General features: G+C 38.9%; 1 protein-coding gene across 9 annotated transcripts in view; it reads left to right on the plus strand.

Moving 5' to 3' along the window:
• The window catches only part of svila (supervillin a), a 354,707-nt gene extending 340,142 nt beyond the window's left edge, over positions 1-14,565 (plus strand). For all 9 annotated transcript variants that reach the window (XM_060825046.1, XM_060825048.1, XM_060825050.1 and 6 more), the window contains 3 exons: positions 4,092-4,213; positions 4,315-4,470; positions 12,489-14,565. In XM_060825046.1, coding sequence (XP_060681029.1) covers positions 4,092-4,213; positions 4,315-4,470; positions 12,489-12,575 — 365 coding nt within the window. In that variant the 3' untranslated portion in view covers positions 12,576-14,565. The remainder of the gene's footprint in view (positions 1-4,091; positions 4,214-4,314; positions 4,471-12,488) is intronic.
• Positions 14,566-17,939: the final 3,374 nt, after the last annotated feature.

Below are 17,939 nucleotides of genomic sequence, written 5' to 3' on the forward strand. Positions count from 1 at the left end.
ATTTATTTTCTCATGTTTTGGGCCTTTTTTCTACTTGCATCTGGGGTGAGGCCATTGCTGGCTGCAGCAATGTTCATTCCCCATCTCTAATTGCCCAAGTTGAATGCTTGCTTATGTTATGACATGGGTAAACCCCTCTCCTAATTTAAACCTGACACACCGAGAAATCACCTTGCGCCGTAATCTCTTAAATTTTGAGAGGCAAGACACTATCCCAGATTTCACTATTTAAACTAAAAATTAACAGTTTTATTCTTTAAGTCCAAAAGAGAACATTAAAACCACAACTATTTACAACTCCCTTCTCTTCAATCTATCTTTTACCTGCCACTCTACAATACTGGTCCGATAAAAACTTACAAAAAAGAATCATGTTTCAAAACCAGCCAGCTGTTGATTCTCCTTTGTAGATTTTCCTCTGGATTTTTCTGAGTCATCTTCTCTTCAGTCTTCTGCTGCACAACTTTTTCGTACGAACAGATACCTTTCAGAGAGTTTTCCAGCTAGCAGTCTGTACTTGTTGGTGCGCTTTGCAGTTCTCCCCCTAACTGTTCAAATGTCCAGTTTTATACCTCAAAACATCAGATCATTGCATTGGTTTGATGTCATCAAAATATTAAATTCAAATTCGATTGGACTTTGGTATCTGGGGCATAATTTAAATGGAATGGCTGAATTTGAATTTGTTTGTTCCATGGCAACTCCAACTATTTGTTTCAACCAGATGTTACATGTTTGAATTGTTCAGCACACTCTGTGCTTTCAGTCAGTCCTTGCCAGCTTCCTGTCTCTCTTAAAGGTACAGTATACACCTGCACCTTCATAACACTTGTCATTTCAAAAGGCAGTTAAAAGTCATCCACATTGCTGTGGGTCTGGAGTCAGGTAAGGATAGGAAATTTCCTTCCCTAAATTGTTAGTGAACCGAATGGTTTTTAACAACAGTCAGTAGTGATTGCAATTAGATTAGTTTTTAATTCTAGATTTTATTCAATACATAGTTAACCATCTGCCGAGGTTGGATTCAAACGTTATGCCAGTTCTGACAAACAGTCACAGGAATCGAAACATTAATTCTGTTTCTCTCTTTATGGATACTTCCAGACCTGTTGAGTTTCTCTAGCAATTCTGACTTTGTTGCACAGGTCATTAGCCCAGTGTTCTGGATTGTTAGTCATAACCACCATGTCATGCCATCCTTGTTTTTGTTACATTATAAACATTTTAAATATGTCATTTGTTGCCCTCAATATAGGATGACCACACTGGATGGCGAGGGCAATTTGAAGGATCTTGGAATAATATAATTTAATGTTCTTTGTTAATGTTGCACGTAATTAGTACTCATCAAGTGAAAGATGATAGTTTATAAAAGTGGTGTTTTTAGACATGCCCTCCATTATCTGTAGCATTAATAAATGGATTTTAAAAAGTTTGTGTTCCAAATCACAGATGCTGCTGGACTCCGTGTCAGTTCACCCTACTACATCCCTAACCTTGACCTGTTTTGAAAGAGGGCAGTTTCAGATTGGTTTGGCTGCCCACCAGGATGGCCTTGGAGATCAATTATTGTTACTTCACAGGGCCTATAAAGGACCAGGTTGGAATGTGGGAGGCCCACATCCATGTGGATCACATCCATCCTGGTTGGGCAGGAGGTGGGGCCTGATGGAGCACGCAATCCGATCCATAATGGCTGCCAAGTTCCTCCAGGATCAAAGCCATGCAACTGTGACATTTCAAGAAGTGACAAAAAACTTGTCCTGGCTTCTGTATCACAGTATTCAGCATCAAATAAGCAAGTCCCATCTCTGCTGGTCGGATTTCTGATCTGTGTATTTGAGGATCTCCCATTAGCCCTCGAGTGTCAAGATCTGCCATTTCTGCCCCGCTCCTGATTGGAGAGCAAACTGGCTCCTTAGCTTTCAGTTGACTAAAACCTTGGGCATGGCTAAAGCAGACTGTGTAGGGTGGAGCTCTAAAGTATTCCCATGTCCAGTGTCTGACCTCTGAAAATGGAGCCTAATATGCAGTATAAATCGACCACATTGTACAAGTACTGCATGAGTTTAGGACAAGATAATTGAGAATAACACCTAATATATTGACAAAAGATGATATATCCTCAATTGTGTAGTCTCATAGATTCATATCACCTTATATTCTATATGTTATGTGAGTATCTCAAGGATATGTTCATAGTGTCACATTGAAAATAAAAGGAAGTGGGAATCGTATGTTGAAAGCTAAAGATCACATACTGCAGTAACACTTAAGCATTTTATGGGCCTATTAATTTATTTATTCTTTCAAGTTAGGTGGTCAACGTTGGCAAAGCCAACATTTGCATCTCCAATTACACAATTAAATGGATAACAGACAGAGCCAGAAACATTTACTGCATGGAAAGAGGCCCTTTGGCCCATCGTTCCATGTCAGTCATCAAGTATGTCGACCTTGTCTGCAACATCCATATTGTCTGAAAGAATTTTATAAAAGTGACTACGGGACTTGGGATATTGTTGCCACATATAATTAAAGCATTCATGGCTGAGAACAGGAGCAGGTTGCATTATTAGCCTCTTTCTTGGCAACTAAGCCGATTTCCTCATTGATATCATTGTTGAATGGTTTATACAGATAGCTGTCATGGTGCTGTCTGCCAGATAATCAATGTTGTTTGTGTAGTACACCTTAGAGCAATGTGGAGAGAACTTAAACTTTCCCATCAGCATCCTGAAAACTACGTTGCAGATTAATGAATATTTGTTGTCAAGTAGATATATGATTTTTGTATTTTATTAACATGTTATATTTATGTTATGCAATTGGCATTGATCCCTTTTTCTCAATTGTTAGACTTTCTGAGATGGAAACTGCTTTCACTCCAAGTCAATTGCATGTGCAATTTGTGGTTAGAAACACTGATGAAGACAGTGTCACACTCCTTGTAGAGATTGTAAACTGTAAACAAGAGATTTGAACTCCTGGGGATCGTCTTAAAGGAATCTCATGATGATTTCAAATTTTAATATCTTTACTGTAATGAACAAACCAAGATCAACATTACTTAAACATTTCTTAGTAAGCAACTAATACTATTAGCTTGTCTTGACAGTCAATAACCCTGCATCACATGTACGTTTATACTGTCACAGCATGTTCTCCACAAGGTTACAGTGTTTATGGGAAATAATCCACAACAATTCACTGCTTCCAATGGATTCAAAGCCTCCAGCTTTACCTGAAGAATGTTTGATTAGCCATGATCCAAATCTATCGCTTTCTCAGCTACCTTCCCCCACTCCCCCACCCCCCCAAAACCCCACCCCCTCCCATTTATCTCTCGGCCCCAGCCCACAAGCCTCATTCCTGATGAAGGGCTTATGCTCGAAACGTCGATTCTCCTCCACCTCAGATGCTGTGTTTCCCAGCAACACACTCTCGACTCTTGAGGGGCTGAATAGCCTACTCCTTTTCCTATTTCTTACGGTCAATAGGATCATGGCTTATCCAACACTCCTCACGTCCACTTTCCTTTCTCCATAACCCTTGATTCTCCTGCTGATCAAGAATCTGTCTACCTTTTTCTTAAACATACGCAAGGCTTCTGAGCTGACAGCCTTTGGAACTCCTTGCCACCAAGCTAACAGTTGCTGTCCAGATTTGATGCCACCATCAGCTTTATTGTGTCCTTATGAAAGCTGACATTATAGAATCTCATTTTTCAGTGCAGAAACCTTCACCACAGAAATGAGAGTTTGTATTACTCTTACTGTAATTTGACCATGGGATTTACTGGCATTCTTTGCAAAATTCAAGATGCTGTCAGTAATAAGATGTCAGACTCATTTGCTTGGATTATGACCTCAACTCTTCTATCAGTTTATTATTCAATAACCTTGCTTCTATAGCAGATTTGTGCCAACTAAATTTAGCGGGTCATGCATGTTTAAATACATTTAAATGTGTGGTTTAGCAAAACAAAGTGTTTCCTTATTTCATTGTGTATATTGTCTGAGAGAAGATTTGATTACAGTTGGAGTGATGCTTGGTAACTAACATAATGATCTTCAATTATTTGATCACAGTAAAGAATGCCAAGAAGCCACCAAAATCCTACCTGATACATGCGGGTTTTGAACCACTGACGTTTACAAATATGTTTCCCAGTTGGGAACACAGGGAAGATGTCGCAGAGATCACTGAAGCGGTAAAGATTTTACTCATGTTTATTTTCAAATCCTCATGCTGCTGCTGGTCATATTGGTTTCCTACAACCTGTTTTTCTTTTCTATTTCTTTCAAATCCTAGGAAGCTGAAGGCTGCAATAAAATAATTTTGGTAGAGGATGTATTGAGCAAGTTATGTAAGACGCAGTACCCTCTGGCAGAACTTCAAGCCCGGCCTTTGCCAGAGGGTGTTGATCCATTAAAGCTTGAAATTTATTTGACGGATGAAGATTTCCAGGTAAGTTCTGCTGCTCTGAATCTGAAATGATCGTGGTGAAAACTGTATTAGGCAAACTGCAACATCCTTTGGTACAGTTTCACATTTGGCCTTTTTTTTTCCTAAAACACACTGAATGTTAAATGCACAAGATTGCCTTGCATTAAATTTACCAATGCGAGATGGGTTCAACGTTCAACATCAATTCCAAATGATGGCATTTAATTGTGAATAAATTTTTTTGAGACAATGCATTAATTCTACCAGATATTGAATAGATTTCCAATCTTTCCTGCAATAAATTATTGTCATTAATTTTTGTACCTGGAAGCCAAGCTGGTGCAGCTGACAGCAACCGGACTGTACAGATGTTAGGCTACTTGAGTTCATGTTTGCTTTGGATTATGGAGGCAATTTATAACCCATCAGAGATGAACACTCTCCTGTGATGTGTGCATGGTAAACTTATGAGCAAGTAGTGAGATTTAGGGAAATTTTTAACAACAAACTCCTTTGTCCCTTAAATAGCATAAATTTCAATAGTGCCTCGTAGTGATTCCAAGCCATATAAACTGATCCAATATGAAAGTTTAGATGATGAAAATCACCTTAGGCAGCAAATTATTAAAGTCTGCCAGAGTGGGCAAGACGGCAGGTGGGCACAATTTGTGAAGGAGGCCATATGTCAGACTCCCAGCAATGTATGGAGAAACAATAAGCCCGTTCGTGGTGAGAATTCATTGGTGTGCTTAACTGCTCACTTGCATATAACCTAATTTATTTTATTGATGCAGGGGATTTGGGCTTTACTGGCTTGCCCAGCCTTTATTGCCCATCCCAAGTTGCCTCTGAGGAAATGGTGGTGAGCTGCCATCTTGAACTGCTGCAATCCATTTGGTCTAGATAGATCCAAACGCCATGAGGGAGGGAGTTCCCAGATTTTGATCCTATGACAGTTAAAGAACAGTGATATATTTCTCAAGCAAGATGGTGAGTGGCTTGGGAAGGAATTACAGGTGGTGGTGTACCCATTCATCTGCTTCCCTTATCCTTCTAAGGTGATAGCAGTTGTCTGTTTGAAAGCTCTTGTCAAAGGATCCTTGATGCATTTCTGCAGTCCATCTTATAGGTTGGTAAGCACTGCTGCTGAGTGTCAGTGGTAGAGGGAAATTTATGTTTTTTGTGTGGATGGGCTGCTTTGTTCCAGATGGTGTCACACTTCTGGAGTGTTGTTGGAGCTACATCCATCCAGGCAAGCGAGGAGCATTCAATCACACCCTTCATTTGTGCCGTGTAGATGATTGGCAGGTTTTGGGGAGTCAAGAAATGAGTTACTTACGTAATTCCTTGTCCTTGACATGCTTTGTATTATTATGACTAGTCCGAATCAGTTTCTGGTTATTGGTAACCCCTGGATGTTGTTAGTGAGGATTCAGTGAAGATAATGCCATTGAGTGTAAGGGGTTTCGATTCTCTGTTGTTAGACATTGTCATTGCTTTGCATTTTCAACATGTGAATGTTACAAGCCTCCATATTTTTCAGGTTTTGCTGTATATCAATATACGCACAGTGTCTCAGTAGTTACAATCTTAAGTAAACATTCCAATTTCAATTCCAATTTATAATAAATGATTAAATTGATGAAGTGGCTGAAGGTGGTTGAACCTAGTACATCCCCCGAAGAACACCTGGGGCTCTTATGGTAGAGTCAAAATGTACCTACCTCTGGGCCAAAACGCTTGAGTTCAAGTCCTACCTACTCCAGAGGTGTATCATACCACATCTGAGCAGATTTTTGTTTTAGAAATCTGCCCTGAGAAACTCTTGCAGAGATGTCATGGAGCTGAGATGATTCTTAAAAGTCTTCTAAGATGATTTGTGCATTCACCAAGGTAAAAGCACAGAACTTCAGATGCTGGAAATCTGAAGTAAAAACAAAGTTGCTGGAGAAACTCAGCAGGTTTGGCGCTATCTGTCCAGAGAAAAAGGGTCTAGTGACCCTTTATCATAACTGACAATAGCTGGGAAATGGTGTACTTATGCTGATCAGTGGGAGGGGATTGGAATGGGGGGATGCTGAAGAGATTACATGGAGATGGAGCCCAGAGGGAAGGAGAAAGAAAAGGGAATAGACAAACAAAGAGCTGATAAGCCGAGAGAGAGAGGAGTGCTAACAAGAAGTGTGAATAGATGTCTATCTCTCCATCCTCCGGTCTCATTTTGCAAAATCTGATCATATTGCTGCGCTCTTCTTCCCCAGTTTACAAGCAGAAACTGAAGCGTGAGGTCCTAGTACAGAAAGTAAGGCAGTTGTTGGTCTGAGGCAACGGAAGGGTTTCTACGGGACTGCTTAGAGTCATTGGACTGGTCCATATTCAAGAACTCAGCGGCCAACTTAAACAAGTATGTCACTACCATTACAGACTTCATTAGTACGTGTATCAAAGACCACGCTGAAAATCTGAATGTTCCCCAACCAGAAACCATGGATAAATTGGGAGATTCACTCCCTACTGAAGTCCAGGTCTGAGGCATTCAAGTCTGGTAACCCTGACCTATACAGGAAATCCAAGTATGACCTTTGTAAAGCCATCAGAGACACTAACGGGCAATACCAAACTAAGCTTGAGGCTGAGACAAACCATACAGACACCCATCAATTGCGGTAAGGATTACACAACATAATGGGCTACAGAGTGAAATCAAACAGAATCACAGACAAGTGTACGTCCCTACCCAATGAGCTCAATGCATTCTACTCTCGCGTTGAACAGAAGGGCTGTGAAACTATATCACTTACCCCAAAAGCCTCTGATGCAACTGTACCCATGATTACCACCTCAGACATTGGACTGGCCCTTATGAAGAAAGAATCCACTTAAGTGACCTGCCCAGATGGAGTCCCCGGTCATGCTCTCAGCAGGTGGGAGTATTCGCAGACATCTTTAATCTCTCCCCACTACAATCTGAAGTCCCCACCTGCTTGAAGAAGATCACCATCATCCTGGTGCCAAAGAAAAATCATGCAGCATGCCCCAATGTCTACCACCCAGTGGCTCTGATCTCCGTTATTATGAAGAGCTTCAAGAAGTTAGTCATGCCTCACATCAATTCCAGCCTCCCAAATTGCCTTGATCCTTTGCAATTTGCCTACCTGTGTAACAGGCCCACAGTTCTTGGCCTTACACCCATCCTGGAACAACTGGATAACAAGGATACCTACGTCAGGCTCTTAATTATTGACTACAGCTCTGTCTTAAATACCATAATTCCAAGCAAACTCATTTCTAAACTCAGAGACCTAGGTCTTGGCTCCCTACTCTGTAAATGGATCCTCAACTTCCTGACCCATAGACCGCGATCAGTAAGAATGGGCAACAACACCTCCATCATAATCATCAACCCCAATGCCCTGAAAGGCTGCATACTCAGCCTCCTGCTAAACTACTTATAGACAATGACTATGTAGCCAATTCCATCCCAACTTCATTTACAAGTTTGCTGACAACACCACCATTGTAGGTTGAATCTCAAACAACAATGAGACAGAATGCAGGAAAGAGATTGAGTGCTTAGTGGCATGGTGTGAAGACAGCAATCTAAATTGCTGTCTAGTTCTAAATGGGTTGGACTCCCACCATTACTACTTCTATACATCCGCACACCCCACTTCCTATAAGGACTCCGTTTCATTCTCCCAGTTTCTCCATGAGAGATGATGACGGCGGTGGGCTTAAGTCCAGCAAATTGCTTTCAAAACTCAGATTTATTTGGTATAGTGACTTCACCCAACTTCATTGAACTGTGTGTGCTTTCTTTTCTTTCAGATTATGATTGGATTTTGTTGTCAGATTAAGTTTCAAACTTTTATCTCCTGTTGAAACTACCATTTTCACTTTTCCTTAGACTACTTGTATGGAATGAGCTGCCAGAGGAAGTGGTGGAGGCTGGTACAATTGCAACATTTAAAAGGCATCTGGATGGGTATATGAATAGGTAGGGTTTAGGGGGATATGGGCCAGGTGCTGGCAGGTGGGACTAGATTCGGTTGGGATATCTGGTCAGCATGGACAAGTTGGGCCGAAGGGTCTGTTTCCATGCTGTACATCTCTATGACTCTATTGACTGCATTGAATTCTTAGTTCTTATTTCTTTTTCCTTGGAGATTAATTTCTTTTTGCCCTTTTGAAGAGAATACAAAATAGTTAATATAAACTGCAAGAAATTTCTGGCCTTCCAGCACAAATGGGATGGGTATATAAACAGGAAGGTTTAGAGGGATGTGGGCTGAGTGCTGGTAAATGGGACTAGATTAGGTTGGGATATCTGTTCAGCATGGACAAGTTGGACCAAAGGGTCTGTTTCCGTGTAGTACATCTCTATAATTCTAAATCAATAGCTTCTATGAAGTACTTGTACTCAACAGTTAAGGAAATCGTACAATTTATACAGGCAAGGGGTTGACAAGATAGTGTCTAATCAAAATTTTAATATCTTGAACTCATCGGGGCATTATTTTACAGAGGCATTTGAAACACTTCAGCCTAAATATGTTGCTAACTATCATTGCAGTTTATCTAAATAAATAGTAAGTACTCCTTTTCAGGGCATGAACCCAGGCTTCATCTGAAACCCAATAGTTATGACACAGTTGATTAATAAACAAGTGTGATTCGTGCAACAATACTTTTATGATGTTTTGATCTTATGATGTGAATTTGAAGTGAGCAACTGCATGGTATCTGTACCCACCGAGATATCTTGGCATTTATTCTCAGGCATCCGTCAACTTGGCATCTTCTTCTTCAGGCAGAGAGGGTGACAAACCGAGCGTGACAAACTATATCTTTTGTCAGTGTATTGAAATGCAGCTTAATGAAGTGAGAGGGCAAGAACAAAAAAGACGCCACAGACAATTGTGACTAAGATACACCCTTTTACATAAAGAGACCATCTCTCGCTGCTAGATAGGTCAAAGTGAACTCGAGTTATTTGCTGTCAACCTTGACTGATTCCACCTCACATCATTATGAGAGAGAATATAAATTCCCTGACTATAATTTTGATAATTCAAAGCTTTATTCTGCTTTGAAATTTAAATTACCTTCTTTGAGATGTGAAAAACACTTGAGCAAAATTTAGTCATCTGAATTTTTGACCTCTGCTGTCAAGGAAGACAGCAGAATATCATGGTCTTTTTAGTAACTTTAAGTTATTTTCGGAGCGATCACATTGTGTTTGAAGGGTTGAAAATTATGATTTTGTACTTTTGGTTTGGTATTCCACATTCTTTAAACTGCTTCACCATATTTGATCCTTTGCCCAATTCTTTATTAAAGGCTGGCTATCTGCTGTAGAAGAGCAATTAGTACAAATAATGGAGACTATAGTATGAAATTAGACAGTAGTACTAAAACCTCAGGTCTACCTTTGGGGCTGGTTGAAGACTGTAGCTGCACCTCAGCAGTCTTAACAATTTGTAAAGCTGAAATACTAACTGGAAGATTTGGCAGTGCATTGGTTAAGGGAGTTTCTTGACCACAAAACTCATTTCACTCAGATGCCATCGATTCTGCTGCCTTTTAAGTATCTAATTTTAAAAAAAAGGAAAATCTCAGACCAGCTCATATGGCTGCACAATAAAAGATTGCCAATTTAACTCCAATCCAGCACAGTTCTCCTTTACTCTTCTCCTAACTTCGAATGAAAAAAACTGGAAGTGCTATTACACATTTGGCTGTGTTCAATGTTGGAGGGAAATTCCTTGATGCAAATACTGATAAGTAAAATAGGAATCTACTCTGTGTTACAGCAATGACCAAATTAGCTTGATTGTGAAGAGATTCGCCAAATTAATGCATCATTTAAAGTGTTAAATTTTAAGAAAATTTGTATTGAGAGGATAATTTTAAAATACTAAACCCAAATCATTGCCAAGACCAAGATTCATAACCACAAGAAAAATAGGAAAAAAACATGACCCAGGACAGGATAGTTGTGAAGTATTAACCTGAGGTAAGACAGTAGAAGCAAACATTTATTATTTAACCCTTCAAGAAATTTCTCTTTAAAAAAACAGTATTTTTAGCAATGAATGTAAGAAGTTCTCTTCAGAACCTTAAATGCAGTATAAGTTTACTTAAAGCTAGCTTGTAATTTAGACTAGATCAACCATCCGTGACACACGCACAAAAAATAGTTGTTCTTAGGCTGAGATATGACAGAAAAACCTGCAAATTTAAACAAGGATTGTATGTATATTTTTTCATAAAATATTTGTTTAAATATATTTAGTTTATTCCTAGGTTGGTTGAAAAATTATTTTACACTTAAGTAAAAATTGCAATATGTGTCTTTCTAGGTAAATGTATATAACAAACATTACAACAAGTTATTTTTAGATGAATTGATTGTTTTAATTATCCTATACTTTACAATATTCCTCTGGGCTAGACTGTCTTGGTTCAAGGCCTACCTGCCAGGGACTCGGGCCATATCAAGCCTGAACAGGTTATTTTTTTAAAAATTGAGATGAAAAAGTATAATGTAATCCCAGAAGTTATAACAATAAAAAAAAGAGGTAGTCATTTAAAATGTTGTAGATTTGCATTTAATGCTTCAAAGAGCCAGCCGACAAAACAAAAAGATAAAAACATTCTTGAATTCTTAAGTCAGGATACTATGTACAGTACTAATACTGATTAACTGAAGTAAATTGCTTGTGCATCTTTGCAGATATATTTTACCCTGTGAAAAACTAAAAACTCCTAATGCAGGGGATGTTTCATTTTAGGGTCAAGTCTATAGATCGTACTGCTGATTAAGTTCCTCTAATGATTGAAATCCTTCTCTGGTTGAGATTTTAGCTTCACAATAAATTCAGGTGGATAAATTTACTTTGTCAGGTGTAAAAAAATTATAAAACTGTTAACACAATATTCTCAAAAAATATTGTTCATATGCAGTCATTAAGAGTGGTCGTTTTAAAGGGCATGTGATGACCTGACATAGTTGTATTCCTTCCACAAAATAGCTGCCTTGTGAATTGTAATTTCTGAATTACAGAATTTTGGCCATTTTTATGTTGGTGACACGTGGTTTATAAATCTTTACAAGGTCTTTAAAAACAGAAACAACCTTATTCCTCAACAAACTGATCCTAAATAAACTATCTAAACTATAGGTCTAATGTGCACTGCTGCTTTGAGCAAGTAATCATTCGAACTTGCCTTTCTGAGACCCTATCGATGCCATCAGTAGCAGGATATATCCACACTGCTGTTTAGTTTTGTGGAGAGAGAAACAGTGTTCCAATGCAAAGTCTTTCATCAGAGTTTTAAATTCCATTCTGTAATATTCTAACCTTAAATCTTAACTAGAGGGAGCCACATTTTGAGAATGAAGAGAGGGGTAAGTGAATTAAGCTAATTATCAAGTTCTTGTGGCAATTGTTTAATCAGCACAATATTTACTTTTGTGTAATTTCTTTTTAACAGAGCAAGCTCCATCATACACTTGTCCCAGCTGGTGAGAGTGAGCCTATCATCTCTGCTATTGATATTAGGCTGTAAATAAGTGGGAAAATGTAACTGTAATTTTTGGCATTGGTGCTGGCTGGGTAGCAGTTGTATTTCTTTACAAATACTTACAAATCAATTTTAATAGCATTTATTAATTGGGGGAGCAGAATCATTATTTGCATTTCTACAGTAGGCAGTTAATGTCAGTGTGGATTAGTGGATTATTTGTTTGTCAGCCTTCTATCCAAAGTTATTACTTAGTCATCTGCTGAGATAACAGGAAGTCTTATTTTATCTCCGTCACTGTAATGGATTGCTGGGCCTCCATTCCCATGTCAGAAAGTTATCTGGAGAATTTTGCATTCTCATTGGTGACCTAATTGTTTTTTCTGATCTGTGCAATTTCTATTCACTGCCCATTTTTAACATGTTTTTCCAGTTGCTAAGTATTTTATGTCCTACATACAACTGCACAAGCAAGTGAAACCATTTTAATGAAATGATGCATTCTTTTGCAGAAGACACTGGAAATGACGAGAGAAGAGTTCAGTGTCCTGCCCTCATGGAAGCAAGTTAAACTGAAGAAAGCAAAAGGCCTTTTCTAAATAGTTTTTAGCATAGTGCATAGTTTTTTTTTAAAAAACACATGCTTAGTAACGGAGCTTTCACCGAAGATCATTTTGACATCTGTGGATCAGTCATGGACGGTGGTCTGGTCAAAGAGCACATTATGGAAATAAGTTGCACATTCAGGGCAGCATTGCCTTTTTGGGGGAGTTTTGTCGATTTGTGCATGTTGAGGGGAACTCTATGAATTTTAACAGTGTTGACATATTGAGACAATGCCATTGTACGCATTTGACCTCAATGCACTTAAGGGCAACAGATGCTACTCGGCCATATCCTGCCTGTGTATCTTGAAGGCAAAATATTTTGTAAAGTGTTATTTTGTGAGTAGCAGATAGCTAATCATGAAGAGTTTATATTTATATAATACAACATGAAAAGTGACTATGGTTTGATGACTAAATATTTAATTGTTAATGACATATATTCACTCTAGTTTTGTTGCGTTAACCAGAAAACACGATGGCTAGTTGAACGAAAACTGCTTGTACTGAGATCATGCCACAAATACCTATTCTGATAATCATACTATCATGTTCAGTCATTGAAATGTTCTGTCTGTACCTTTCAATGCTATCATGAACAAAATGTATTTATGGCATGGGATAATGAAAACGCTACACAAATTGAGTAACTTTTTATGTGAATCTATAAAATGTATAGTGCCTTGCTTTTGTGTACAGTTTATACTACAGAAAAAGTGTTTGAATTTTTGATGGAAGCAGGTGTTTAAAAAATGGCTTCATTCAGTTAAACTTGTTCTGATAGAGGTTTAAGAATCTCTATTCCAATATTCATCACCTAACAAACTTCTTCCTTGTGATAAAATTTGGAAAAATAAAAGTTGAAAATGATTTGTATTTTTTGGTTATGTTTCTCTGGGTGGCTTACAAGTGGTGAAACAAAGCTTGTGTGAAAATGGCACTGTGTAATTAAGTTCTTAATTGTAACTAACTGAAGACAATTGATCATATTGCCATTTGCTACCATTTATAACTCTCTTATTGCAGAGTCATTTGAGTTCATTTGCAAACAACTTGTCATTTACATTGTACTTTATTAAAATACCCCAAGGTACTTCAAGCAGAAATGAACATCAAACAGGAACATGACCATAGGCATGCTTATAATCAGTTGCAAGAAGCCTTTTGAATGAGAGGAGCAGGTTTTATGGGGTTTTATCAGGACGGTTCAAGATTGGCATTCTGAGGTAGCTGAAGACTTTGCTGCCAAAAATATAGTGAATAATTCATTATGACCTACTGCGGAAACTAATCATGGAATAATACAGTACAGAAGATAGTTGTTCAATCCATTGAGCATTTTCTGGCTCTTTAAAGAATTCTGACTGCCCTACATATAGCCCCGCAACCATTCCCCCTCAAATATTGATCCAGTTCTCTTTTGAAAGCTTTGATTGAATCTGTTTCCCAGCTCACAAGAAAACATGAGCTTAGAAATGGTAATTTTGTTGTATGGAGAAATCATCATTTCCACAAGGAATGGTTTTCCAAAGGCCAAGGTGGTCTCAGAATGGGGAGAACGTTAAAAAATAAGTGCAGTCTTTTCTGTTTATTGTCATTGACTTACCCAAACTATTTTAAAATCTCTTTCTTCCATAACAACTTTGCATTTTCTGAATGAGAATTTGATCTGTCTTCCTGTAAAAACTTAGTTAACTAATCGAGAGAAGAGATAACTATTAAGCGTACAGTAACTTACTAGTTTAATATTTAGCCCTTGGATTCCTGTTTTTATAACCATTTCCTGTAGCTCTTCAGCCTGACCGTTCTCCACAAAGTGCCTTTCTATACCCACTTTAGCTATTGATAAATTTTAAAACTTGAATCTTGCAATAGAGGTTTGTGTGTTTACAGAGTTGACCATGTTAACGCTTATCTTACTGTGCTGAAGAGTCCCTTAACACAGTTTTCTGTAGAAATTCCAGGAACACTAATAGAAAATATTATTAAACACATTTTGAAAATAAAATAAATTATTAAAAAGTGTGAATTTTCTTTTGTTGTCTTATTTAGCTTCCCAATTTCTCCTTTTTATGTTTACTTTCTCTGATCTGTATGCCATTTTTGTTTAAATGCTAAACATGGCAAGGTTTGTGAAGGTTTGTAGCTCAGGTTGAGGTTTAGGGTGTAGGTTTGCTCGCAGAGCTGTAGGTTTGATGTCCAGACGTTTCATTACCTGGCTAGGTAACATCGTCAGTGGCGACCTCCAAGTGAAGTGAAGCTGTTGTCTCCTGCTTTCTATTTATATGTTTATCCTGGATGGGGTTCCTGGGCTTTGTGGTGATGTCATTTCCCGTTCGTTTTCTGAGAGATTGATGGTATCAAGATCAATGTGTTTATTTATGGCGTTGTGTTTGGAGTGCCAGGCTTCTAGGAATCCTCTGGCATGTCTTTGCTTAGCCTGTCCCAGGGTAGATGTGTTGTCCCAGTTAAAATGGTGTTTTTTTCATCTGTGTGTGGGGCTACGAGGGAGAGAGGGTCATATCTTTTTGTGGCTAGCTGGTGTTCGTGTATCCTGGTGGCTAACTTTCTTCCTGTTTGTCCTACGTAGTGTTTGTGGCAGTCCTTGCATGGAATTTTGTAGATGACATTGGTTTTGTCCATGGGTTGTACTGGATCTTTTAAGTTTGTTAGCTATTGTTTGAGAGTGTTGGTGGGTTTGTGTGCTACTAGGGTTCCGAGGGGTCTTAGTAGTCTGGCTGTCATTTCTGAAACTTCTTCGATGTATGATAAGGTGGTTAGGGGTTCTGGCTGTGTATGGGCTGCTTGTCATGGTTTGTTCTTGAGGAATCTGCGGACTGTATTTTTTGAGTATCCATTCTTCTTGAATACGTTGTATAGGTGGTTCTCCTCTGTTTTCCGAAGTTCGTCTGTGCTGCAGTGTGAGGTGGCTCGTTAGAATAGTGTTCTGATGCAGCTTCGTTTGTGTGTGTTGGGATGGTTGGTGTAGTTAAGTATTTGGTCAGTGTTTGTCAGTTTTCTGTATACGCAGGTTTGTAGTTCTCCATTGTCCTTTTCTTTCGACTGTGACGTCCAGGAATGCGAGTTTGTTGTCTGTTTCTTCCTCCTTGGTGAACTTTATGCCTGTGAGGGTGTTGTTGATGATGTTAAATGTCTCTTCTATCTTGTATCAAATACTTAACTACACCAGCAACCATCCTAACACACACAAGTGAAGCTGCATCAGAACACTATTTCAGTGAGCCACCACACACTGCAGCACAGACGAACTTCGGAAAACAGAGGAGAACCACCTATACAACGTATTCAAGAAGAATGGATACTCAAAAAATACAGTCCGCAGATTCCAGGAGTGCCACAAACATTACATAGGACAAACAGGAAGGAAGTTAGCCACCAGGATACATGAACACCAGCTAGCCACAAAAAGACATGACTATCTCTCCCTCGTAGCCCTACACACGGATGAAAAAACGCCATAAACAAACACACAGATCTAGATACCATCTATCAACCCCTCAGAAAACGAACAGGAAATGACATCACCACAAACCCCAGGAACCCCATTCAGGACAAACATATAAATAGAAAGCAAGAGACAACAGGTTCGCTTCACTTGGAGGTCGCCACTGATGATGTTACCTAGCCAGGTAATGAAACGTCTGGATATCAAACCTACAGCTCTGCAAGCAAACCTACACCCTACACTAAACATGGCATTTTTTTCCCATGCCTTCAGTGTTCATCACCCAACTCTTTAAATCTCAGCAGCAGTTGTTTTTACTCCCCGTTGGTTCTGTACTGGGGGGGTGGGCAAGATTGTTAGGACTGAAGGAAGGATGTTCCTCCATTACACCCTCATCCACTTCTCCATCACAGCTATTCTTGAAGTATTCCCCTTGACATCTTCCCATGCAATTGCAGAAGGTGTAACACTTGGACATCGAGGATGGAGGAGGTAAATGGTCACAGCCCCAAATGCATTTTCCAGGTAATGCAGCCATTGACATGTAACTACTTTCAATCTCGTCTGTTGCATTGCTCACAATGTGGTCTTCTTTACATTGGCGAGACCGAATACAGCCTGGGTGACTTTTGCAGAATGCCTCCTCTCTGAAAATGCCCTCCCCCTTGTATTTTCTTTGAATGGCTGTGCTGTCAGCACAACGCTCTACTATTCACACCCATCATTAACACCTGTTTTATTACTCAAACACTCCTTTACTACAACTTTATATTTTGCTCTGAGCATTTTCATCATCTGTTTTTAAGCCAAACATAAGAACAGTTGCGGGCAATTCAGCCCCTTGAGCCTGAACTCAACTTGGCCTCAACTCCACTTTCCTGCCCACTCTCCATAGCCCTTCAACCTATTACTAGTTAAAGATGTATCTATCTCCTCCTCTAAATTTATTCAATGTCCCAGCATCTAACAAACTCTGCGATAGTGAATTCCACAGATTCATGACCCTTTGAGAGAAGTCATTTCTCCTCATCTCTTTTAAATCTGCTATCCCTTATCCTAAAACTATGATCTCTCATTCTAGATTGGTTCACAGGGAATAATCCATGCTCTGGTGACTTATCCACTTTCAAAGATTCCAACTCCCAATAACGCCTCTTTGATAATTTTGTCCAGTAAAACACTGGTCATCCTGGATATCCACATCATCCCTTTGTGAATATGGAGACCCTCCTCCATTATCTCTGATAGGTCCCACTTTTTCCTTAAGTATCCATTTACTCTTCATATACTGGTAAAACATACTTGGGTTTTTCTTTATCCTGAATGCTAATATTTGTTGGTGCCCTTGTTTTGATTTTTTTGTTTACTTCATCCCTGTACTCCTCTGGGCTATCTGCAGTGTTATTTTTTTGTAACTACCATAAGCATTTTTTTTACCTGCTTAAATTTCCCCTGCATTTTCCTGTACAGCAAGGGGGTGTCTAGATTTGGCAGTACCATTTTTATTTTTGGAGGGGACATGTCTGCTTTGTGCCCCAAGGATCTCACATTTTACTGCTTCCCTCTGATTTACCCCTGATTTATCCTTTAGAAGTCCTTTTTTAGTTCATCTAACCAATCACACTCAGTTTTGTAAAGTCCTAGTCTTTCCATTCACTTCATTTATACCCCTCATTATTTTATAAACCTCGATAAGGTCATCCCTTCAACTTCCTACATTCCAGTAAAATAAGTCACAGCATATCCAGCCTCTCCTTATAACTCATAATGTCCATTCCCAGCAACATCCTAATAAATATTTTCTGAACCCTCTCCAACTTAATAATATATTTTCAATAACAGGGTGACCAACTAGAGTACTTCAGAAAAGGCCTCCCCAACATCCTGTACAA

The sequence above is a fragment of the Hemiscyllium ocellatum genome, chromosome 5, assembly GCF_020745735.1.
Source record: "Hemiscyllium ocellatum isolate sHemOce1 chromosome 5, sHemOce1.pat.X.cur, whole genome shotgun sequence".
NCBI classification, from domain to species: Eukaryota; Metazoa; Chordata; class Chondrichthyes; order Orectolobiformes; family Hemiscylliidae; genus Hemiscyllium; species Hemiscyllium ocellatum.